The sequence below is a fragment of the Centroberyx affinis genome, unplaced genomic scaffold, assembly GCF_046629955.1.
Source record: "Centroberyx affinis isolate AG114_WGS23_722 - 3 ecotype Tasmania unplaced genomic scaffold, CSIRO-AGI_Caff_v1 ptg003313l_1, whole genome shotgun sequence".
Taxonomy (NCBI): Eukaryota; Metazoa; Chordata; class Actinopteri; order Beryciformes; family Berycidae; genus Centroberyx; species Centroberyx affinis.
Window position 1 is genome coordinate 286 of NW_027281318.1, and position 10,420 is coordinate 10,705.

Below are 10,420 nucleotides of genomic sequence, written 5' to 3' on the forward strand. Positions count from 1 at the left end.
TCCCAAGTCACCAGAACCCAAGTCAAGTCAAGGCTCAGGTCTTCTCTTCATGCATCAAGTCAAGTCTCCAGTAGGCCAAATTAAAACTGACACGAGTCTGACTCCAGTCCAAGTCATGTGACTTGAGTCCCACCTCTGGTTAAAAGTTCCTTACAGTTGCCACAGTCATCAAATATCAGCGATAAAATGATCAAAGACAAACTCTCAAGAATATCTGTATCTTTATTTATGTAATGCATTTATTTTACTTCTTAAAAAAGGTTACAACATGCAGGATTGTGGATTTATAACTTTATAAGCTTCAGGTCAGTTTCCTGCCTCCTCTTCTGCTGAAGCTGCTTCCTCTTCTCGGACTGACAAAACAAAACACACACACACACACACACACACACACACACACACTTGAGTTTTTTTTCTCCTGTATCTTTCTCCTCATCTCCCCTCCTTCCACATTGTCTTGACTGATTTTCCACATCATGTGGCACAGTGGTGCAGCAGAGCCGGTCCTATACAGTACATTAATGGTGATTAGGCTGATAGGTGGACACACTATAAACATGGCTGCTACACAATTTTGCTTTTCAAATTCAATTCAATTCAAATTCATAACTGTTTCATAACAAATAGTGGTGGAAAGAGTACTAAAACGTCCTACTCAAGTAGAAGTACTGTTACTTAGCTGATGTTTTACTAAAGTAGAAGTAAAAGTACTGGTGTAAAAACCTACTGCAGTAAAAGTAAAAAGTGTCTAATTTAAAATGTCCTCAGAGTAAAAGTTACTGAGTTACTTTTTTAGAGAAGACAACGTTGTTAGCTGTGATCTTTTCCATGTGATTCTAAAAAGAGGAGATTCAAACTGGATACTTTTAGAATTGGAAAATTGAACTTAACTGTGAACTGCCCCCCCACCCCCACCCCCCACCCCCCCCCACCCCATGGCAAATAAACTATAAACTGTGCAATATGAACAGTGCAATATGGACAACATGTTACTGTTTACATGCTCTACTTGGAAATGTTCTTATTTGACTGCTCTTAAGTTTTTAACTGATTATTCTTAGGGTTTGTCTTTTTTTTTGCACTCAGGTTATTCTATTTTTACTTTATTTACTTGTTGATTATTGTTTAGTTTGTTATGCATCAAACTCAGGGAGCTGCAATCGCAATTTCGTTGTACATGTACAATGACAATAAAGGCAACTTGAAATCTTGAAAAAAGTACAAGTACACAAAAAAGCTACTCAACATGAGTGTGTGTAATTAGTTACTTCCACTTGCTATTTGGACACTTGAAAAGAAAAAGAAAATCAACAAATTAGCAGGATTTTTCCGAGGCTTTTCCAAGCCTGAAATTCCACAACTTTTTTCAGGTTTTCAATAACTGTAGGAATCCAATTTAAATGCCCAGAAAATGAGGCAGGTAATACCCAGACTACTGATCTGACACTGTTTATGATCGGGACGACCAGGTTGATAATAACTGAAGTTCACCTGAAGCCTCGTGGGCCGGAGTCCACAGAGTCAGACTGGTGACGCACTTGGGAATCCACTTGAGGACGGTGGTGGAGGCAGCCTCGTCCTCCTCACCCTCCGCTCTGTCCTGCAGGGGATGGAGGGAGGAAGCCCGGACAAATATCACTCTTTTTCCTGTACAGAGAACTCAGAGATAGTTCGGAAAGAAGAGGGCCTCAAAAATGGCGGAGCAAACAAGAAAAGACAGGGGCAGGGCTTCCTCTTTGCATGCAAAAAAAAAAAAAAAAAAAAATCACTTTAAAGTCAAGAACTAAACAGGTCTGCTTCAGGCAGTGTAAAAACAAATAAGAAAAGAAGAGATGCTCTGAAATGTATTATTTTGATACATTCTGGCTTGTATTACAAGCAAAAACTACACATAGGAATATACTTCAGATGGATTTCTTTTCTGCAGAGGCCTTTTCACTCTCTCAGCCTCTCACGGTTCTTGGGATGTTTTCATGCTCTGGTAATCTTTAATCCTGCTATGTTCAATTCAGTTGAACCATGTGGAATTACAGCAGGCCTCCTTTTACTTAGTGTCTCTTGCATGAGCAGCATGACTGTTTGCGGAGCAGGGCAAGGCACAGAAACAGCTACAACTGCAGGCTGAGCACCATTCACTCATGCTCACCCAAGAAGAAACACACTGCCAGCACACTGCCAGCTTACTAGCATGCTTCCTGATGTATTCATCCCACTACAGAGGCAGCCACTGTGTTGCCATGTGTTAGTACTGCATGGGGGGGGCTGGGCGATAATCCAATATTATCGTTTATCGTCTTTCAGTGGAATCATAATGTCATGACAGGATGATATGATGATGTCGTGATGCACAAATCTTTTATCTAAATTGATGATAGCGAGCCCATTTCATTTAAAAACTAAATAAGGTATGAAGTATTTTAAGAAATATTTTTATAGTTTTGTTTCACATCACACATCACACTTAACAATACCATGTAGTTTAATGTGATGCACATCAATTGAATTATTTAACATGTGCTTTTGCATACATAAGCCATATCGTGATATATATCTATATGGAAAAATGTTGATATTGATATTGATTTCAGCCATATTGCCCGGCCCTAACTGCACGGCTGTGACTAGAATGGATCACTATCTATTTTGAGGGCACTGCATATTTCCCACAATGCACTGTAATATGTAGTGAACAAGCCTGGTCACTAAAACCATGAAAGTATACCAAAATGCATTGCGAGTCTGTTGCCACCTGGCCGTTACTAAGCAACCAAGTTGTAACCCTTCGTGGTTTTATAATGATGGCATCCTCTTCTTCACCAAACCTCGTTTACTAATGCAAGTAAATAAACTTTTCTTGGTAACAAAAAGATGTCAAAAAGATGTGAAAAATAAATAAAAATAAATAAAAATATTACATTATTAAAATATATTCTGAATGACTTGAACACAGGAAATCTGGCTCTCAGTCTATTGCCATTATGAACAAATGGGATACAGAAATAGATGAAAATGGACGTTTAGATAGTTGACTCCCTTCAAAGCTGTCTGGATCAAGATTGAAATATTGTATATTTTTAGAAGCCCAATATGGCTATTAATACATGCTGTAAAACATGACATTTTGCAAACAGCAATTGTACTCTCATATACCATAGATTCATCCTAAAATGCATTCTTTATTTGCCATTTCTGTAGTTGAATTAGCAAAACGGTTGATTTTGAAGGTTGAGACCGGAAGTCGACGTTGTTATTATTGTTATTGACTTGACATTGGTGTTGACTCCGGTGTAAAACGGTGTAAGACGTCAAAATAAACAGAAAAAAGTAGCAGCACACATAACTCCAATGCATAGAATATTTATTCACTGACATAAGGTCGGAAAACGCCTAGATGGGAACGTCGGTGAATATTTTTTTCTGTTGAATGTCAGCTAGTGACACATATATGGCTTTGAAGGAATATTGGTAACTTGTCAAATGTTAGCTGAAACATTTGTTTATGCAACTGGTGAATGCAGACGCAGGTTGATGATGAATGATGATGAATTAAGTGTCTGAATTCACTCTAATTGGTGCACTAATAGAGCAGCGCTATATAGGGAAATACACATAAAGGAATAGTGATCCATTCCGGTCACAGCCCAGGATTTGCTTAAAAATTCCTCTTGGGGAGAGGAAAGACATTACAGTGTAGTGTAACATGTAAGTGGGACTTTTACAGAGGCTTCATCTGTACGCTGTTCATTATCAAAGTCATGCAGGCATTTAAAACAGGCAAGTGCGCGTGCTCAAACAGGACGCTGCTAATATAACTACTACTACTATAGAGCAGAATTCACACGGATGAAAAGACATTCTCATATTCCCAACTCCCCCGGGGTCTTCATGCAAGAGACGGATGTAAACTACTGGGAAAAGGCACGACAACAGCAGGCCGTATGGAGGCTGAGGCAGCAGCACCTCCTCTCCTCCTCCTAAGGTGAAATATCCCTCCCTGCGGCCCGGGCGGGGCGACCCGGACGTCTGACCTTTCGACTTTTTACCGTTCTCCTCATCGGTCGCCGGCTGGAGTTTCAGTCGAGAGAGCGGTCACGGTTATGTTCTCGCCTCAACGCACCGGGACTTTGTCATTTCATAGAATCACATTCATGGTGTAATGAGGAAATGAAGTATGCTCTGTTTTTTTTTTTTTTTTTTTTTGGCACGTACGACCTGGATCGCTGAAGTCAGCTGACGTGCCGGGTTGAAACAGCGGGTGTGTATTTGTGTTGAAGTACCTGCTCTGCTTGATGGTATTCACCGTGCTGCTCACACCCAATGTCAAACACATACTTCCCCGGACCAGACGGCTGCAAGAGATAAGAGTGGGAGGAGGCACTGACCGATCTCAGGTAGAAGAGCAAAGATAAACACAACGATACGGAAACTACTGTGACAGAGGACTATTGTTATCGCTAAACTATTATTATTACAATATGATGACTGCACTTTGAAACTTACAGCTTCCCAAATGTAATGACGGAGGAGGTACATTTAGAGGAACTGCCAAGTTGATGTACAAGGATACTGTGTACAGTTGAAAATGTACTTAAAACTACATTTAGGCTTGTAACAACGCATTATGTAATAACACGACAAAATGTAATAAACTTTCACTTCATTATGTAATAACACCCGTATTTTGTAATAATCTGACCCATTTGGTAATACACAGCTTGAACGCAATATGTAATAAATTTCCCCACATTTTGTAAAAAAATATTACATATTGCGGTGTGTGTGTGTGTGTGTGTGTCTCCTGACATTTGTGTGTAGCAGTACTTAGATGTTTGTGTCAGTATAACACTGTGTTGTGCAGTTTCTATGTCTCTATGAACCTCAAGTACAGTTTCTATGAAGCTAAGGAATACAGTGACACTTCATGTAGTTTTGACCAATGAAAGATACTAATCTACTGAACTAATAGTTCAGTAGATTACCAATGAGAACTAACTAATGATTCATGCTAGAATGCATAAAATAAACATTGTTGTTATAATGTTATAATGATTTTTATGAATGAAGACATCCATTTTGGTTGGTTATTACATAATGCACCATATTATTACATTTTCATCAAAAAAAAGTGCAACTCCCGTATTTTGTAATAACCACCGCTATATGTAGGCCTAATAATTTATTACAAAATACGGGGAAATTTATTACATATTGCGTTCAGGCTGTGTATTACAAAATGCGTCAGATTATTGCAAAATGCGGGTGTTATTACATAATGAAGTGAAAATTTATTACATTTTGTTGAGTTATTACATAATGCGGTGTTATTACATAATGCGTTGTTACAAGGCTGTATATAAAATACCCTGAAAATGAAATAGTAATTGGCCAAATTACTTTTTTCTGTCTGGCACAAATGAACCAATCAGATTGTCACTGCTTCTTGCACATTCTAGACAGGTGAAAGTAAATCTGATGCTTGTAAGCAATCTAAAGATCTCAGGTCCAGCCGAGTCTGTTGTGAAACGAGTCAGACAAACAGAGTAACTTACGTTATTGTTGGCAAAGTTACCCTGGTATCTGTGGTTGGAGTGGATGAACTCTCCAGCTGTCTCCATCTTGCCGTTCACCCATGATCCCTTGTACTTTGAGCCAGTCTCATGGTAGAGGTAAACGCCCTGGCCGTGCCTGGCGAGGAGAGAACGCCAAGGTCTGACGTCAGGATTTTACCTTCTCAGAAGTCAGTTGAAACAATTACAATTTCCCATTTGGCAGACGCTTTTATCCAAAGCGACGTACACATGAGATTTTAATACAACACAAGCAAGGATCTAGTCAGGAGAGAACAACGAGAGTAAGAGCCATAAAGCTAAGTTCTGGTCCAACAGGACATAGGTGCCAAGAGGCAGTGCATAGAGGCAGATAAATAGTTTTTTTTGGTTACACAGTCCATTAGGTGAGAAGGTGTTCACTAAAGACTTTCAGATTTCCACAACAAAGCAACAGATAGAGGGCGTGACCCGCGTCAGCTGACCCACCTATCGAAACTCAGAGAGTGAAACCAGGAAGTGCTCAGCCACAACAAAGCCTGACAACAGCTGAAGTCCAAATCTTTTTTTTTTTTTTTTTTTGAAGATTTATTTGTTGAAAACGCACCAAACAAGTACACTTGTCATTTTTTATACAAAGTGTAAAATACAATAACAGGAGAAAGAAAAGAAAGAAAGGAAAAGAGGAAAAGAAAATAAACAAAAATAAAACACAACCTCCCCCCGCCCCGTCCCGAGAATGGTACAATGAGCAACACCAAGTCCTTTAAGGATATGTTAATGAGAAAAATAAAATAGCAGGTCCACTAAGTAAATAAATATGGTCCTAAGTCCAAATCTAACCCAGAAACAAAGATTCAAAACTGACTGACTGACTTCTATCTCCTATGTCCTAGATCTGAGCTTGGTCGGTAGTGATGTAAAGAATGTGTGCAGTGTAGTAAATGGGCTAAAACATGCAAAAACCCTGATATGGTTGTTTTAAAAGAAAGATTTTGTGTCTATAATTATTCAGTAACGACCCCAACACTGCTGCTGCTCACGTATTTTTCTGTATCGTTGAGATTACACGAAAGACATGAGTGATTAAAATCAGGAAGACAAAGGGGAAAATATCTCCTTTCGATACAGGATCTGACCCCAGCCCAGCAGGGCCATGCGTGCTGCCAGAGATGAAAACCTTTAAACACTACAGCATCTCAGTACCATGCACTTGAGGTGTCGAAGCCATAGATGTACCTTATGTGCCGTAGCCACTCTCCGTCATACGTGTCTCCGTTGGGGTACGTGTAGACCCCATGACCCTGCCTCAGGTCCTCCACCCAGGAGCCTGACAGACACAGAGAGGCAAAGAGGAGAAAACATTCTGTAAGAGCCAAGTTTCTTATGCTGAATCCAGATGTCCACCCTCCGGACTTGTGGACTGAAACCCTCGTGGACTTCAGTCGTACGTACCGCGACGTGTTCAACCTCATCACGTCGAGTCTGCGAGGGCGCCAGACCGCAAGGCTATAAGCCGCTGACAGACAGGCCTCAGGTCTGTTTCACTCGTTGCCGTGGAAACGTTTGAAGCAACAGTCTAGCGACAACTACAATCATGTACACGGTGATCACTGCCGCACTTGCGTATGTAATCGTTCTAGGCTTGTTTTGTGAGTGAACAAAATGATACATTTCTATACAACATATAGGCTACACACATTCAAATACAGAAATGTTTGTAAATAAGAACCAGACTATGGCTAAATAAATTGGGTATTTCTTACACTGGAAGACCTTCTTTTGTGGTTTTTCGTTCATTTTTCATAGCCTGGATATTTGGCATTACACTGCACAGCTTTTATAGGCTACCATCACTTACAGACTACAATAATAAAATGCATTTTGATTACCTCTATAGCCTATACTTCTACATATTTCTGTCATGATGTGGTTGAATATTATTTCTGGCGACGTTTTAATAAACGTTTTAACGTTTTAATAAAGTCATTGTTTTACACATTCATAATAAGTTATTTTTGTTTTTTTGTTCGGCAGTTGGAAAAACTACAACGTCACGTCCGTTTTGCAATGAATTGTGGGTAATTAAATCAGTGAAGTCTGGTGAAGTCTGCACCCCAAGTGGACTCTCTGGAAGTCTGCGGAAAGTCCGCTTGAGGCCCCTTGTGGACTGGATGGATTGTGGATTTGGAGCCTCAGCACTCAGCAGACTTTGCGGGAAGTCTGCGAGTCTGCAAGTGCGGTGAAGTCCGGACTTTTGGATTCAGCTTTACACTCTGTGTCAGGAGCCAAAATGGCCGGTGCGCTCCTGCATACAAGAGCGGTAGTTGTACTGAACCTCTGAACCCCTGAGTCTCAGAGTGAGAGGCTAAATTTCTCATTTGGGTCACCAGTTGAAAAAGTTTAAGAACCCCTGCGGGAGAGCAATATTTTTGCAGCTGTGGACATAAATTTCGACAGTCACTCACACACACACACACACACACACACACTTGTGGAAGAAGTACTCTGATCCTTTACTTAAGTAAAAGTACCAATACAGCAATGTAAAAATACTCCATTACAAGTAAAAGTCCTGCATGAAAAATCCTACTTAAGTAAAAGTACATAAGTATTAGCAGCAAAATGTAGTTAAAGTATTAAAGTAAAAGTAGTGGTTTGGTCCCTCTGACTGATATTTTATTATATATGACATCATTAGATTATTAATACTAAAGCATCAGTGTGTAAGCAGCATGTTACTGTTGTAGCTGCTGGAGGTGTAGCTAGTTTGAACTACTTTATATACAGCTAGTTTAGTCCAGTGGTTCCCAACCTAGGGGTCGGGCCCCTCCAAAGGGTCACCAGATAAATCTGAGGGGTCGTGAGATGATTAATGGGAGAGGAAAGAAGAAAAAACAAAGTTCTGATACGCAAATCTGTTTTCAGTTTTTGGACTTTTTCGCCTAATCTTTGATTTTTGCTGAAATATTGGATCATTTGAACGTTTATTGAAATGAAACCATGTGAGGTTTAGAGGGAAAAATCACTATTTGGTGGAGCTGTTAACAACTCATAGACATCTGAAATGTGACCCGACTACACACTGCTTTTTGGAAGACGTCAAAAGCCAAAAAGGTTGGAAACCACTGGTTTCATCTTTAACAATGTGTTGTATTTTAAAAGCTTGTTATATTATCCATTGTGTCAAATCTCCATCTGAAAAGTAACTAAAGCTGTCAAATAAATGTAGTGGAGTAGAAAGTACAATATTTCCCTCTGAAATGTAGTGGAGTAGAAGTATAAAGTAGCATCAAATGGAAATACTCAAGTAAATTACAAGTATCTCAAAATTGTACTTAAGTACAGTACTTGAGTAAATGTAGCCTACTTAGTTACTTTCCACCACTGCACACACACACACACACACACACACACACACATACACACCAATGAAATGCAGAAGTTGGCAACAAGGTTTGTTTCTTTCTCGTAACGTGGCTTTTTGCCATCCACCATCATACCTTCATATTTGGACCCATCTGGATAGTAGAAGATGCCTTGTCCATGTTTCATATTGTGGTAATAATCTCCCACATATCTGGCTCCGTTCTTGAAGCGGTACGTCCCCTGTTAGACAAAACAGTGTCAAAGATAAATAAGTCAAAGAGGCCACACTGCCTTAGGTAACATAATAGGCAAACTGTATGGCAGTGGCAATAGAAAACACTGCCTTTGTCATAGACAGACCAATGAGCCAAAACCAATGTGAACAACATAGTGGGCTTTAAGGAGCAAAATTAGACTGAAGAATGCTGTTTTAATGGAAGTTGTTTACATTCTATATATGTACAGTCAATATACATATATACTTTACCTACTCTTCACCCTATGTGAAGGACAGGGCCACAGAAAGCAATGCTATGGCAAACTAGTGTTGTGAAAATTGCAACATAACCAACATGTTAACTTTAATTAGTGATTACTTTGCTAAACTTGCTTCTAAGCATGCCTTATTTTGACTCAGAGTTGTCTTGGTCTCGGTCGCTGCTGTGTGTTAACTTGACTTTTTCCTGCCTATCTTAAAATGTAATAACAGGGTCATTTTTTAATGTTTTTTTTTTTTTCCCCTCAGCACAACAAACAATTTAAAGGATTTCAACCTGTGTACCTCAAACTTCAGTCCATTGATTCGTCAATTCCCATACATTGATTAATTATTATTTCTACACCTGGGAAGACATGTACACTGTTTATTGCCTATTTTGGTCTTGAATATGACTCAATTTGCTCTGGTCTTGGTCTTGACATGGTCTCGACCCTCTTTGGATCTGGTCTTGACTTGGACTCGCCTGGACCTGGTCTTGGAACTGACCTGGACTCGACTAAGGCGGTCTTGACCACAGCCTTGTCTATATCATATCATACCTGTCCAGTCCTCTTTCCATTCTCATACTGTCCCTGATAAATGTCTCCACTGGGCAGCACTGCCTTCCCGACTCCATGCCTCTCTCCTGCTTCATTTCTGTCCCCTTCATATTCCTGATAGAAACATAATTGTTATTTAACAAGCACAGACAGAGACTGACACATAAAAAGGCAGGCAGGCGCACACACACACACACACACACACACACCTCGCACATAGCTAACGTTAGCTAAAACCAGCCAACAATAAACCAACAACAAACCTGGCTTATTAAAACGAGCTGACTCACTCACCCCGAGGTAACTGCGTTCATCGTCAAACTCCTCAGATCCTGCATCTGACATGTTAATATATTAACAAGTTATAAATTTGCTTAATTAATGTAAAATGTTAGTTTGAAATTGACTGGTTAGGACTGGAGAGATGCTCAGGAAACTCCAACTGCTACCGCTCTCGTACGTTTACG

The 10,420-nt window shown here is 39.8% G+C and overlaps 1 protein-coding gene across 1 annotated transcript; it reads right to left on the reverse strand.

Annotated features, from left to right (window-relative positions):
- Positions 1 to 216: 216 nt before the first annotated feature.
- Positions 217 to 10,366, reverse strand: rsph1 (radial spoke head component 1). The gene is made up of 8 exons (XM_071538609.1): positions 10,248 to 10,366; positions 9,954 to 10,067; positions 9,050 to 9,155; positions 6,786 to 6,876; positions 5,550 to 5,685; positions 4,278 to 4,349; positions 1,492 to 1,600; positions 217 to 353 (listed from the first exon to the last, which is right to left on the reverse strand). Exons 1-8 carry the CDS (start codon positions 10,296 to 10,298, stop codon positions 307 to 309), a joined length of 726 nt encoding a protein of 241 aa, XP_071394710.1. The 5' UTR covers positions 10,299 to 10,366; the 3' UTR covers positions 217 to 306.
- Between the last annotated feature and the right edge of the window lie 54 nt (positions 10,367 to 10,420).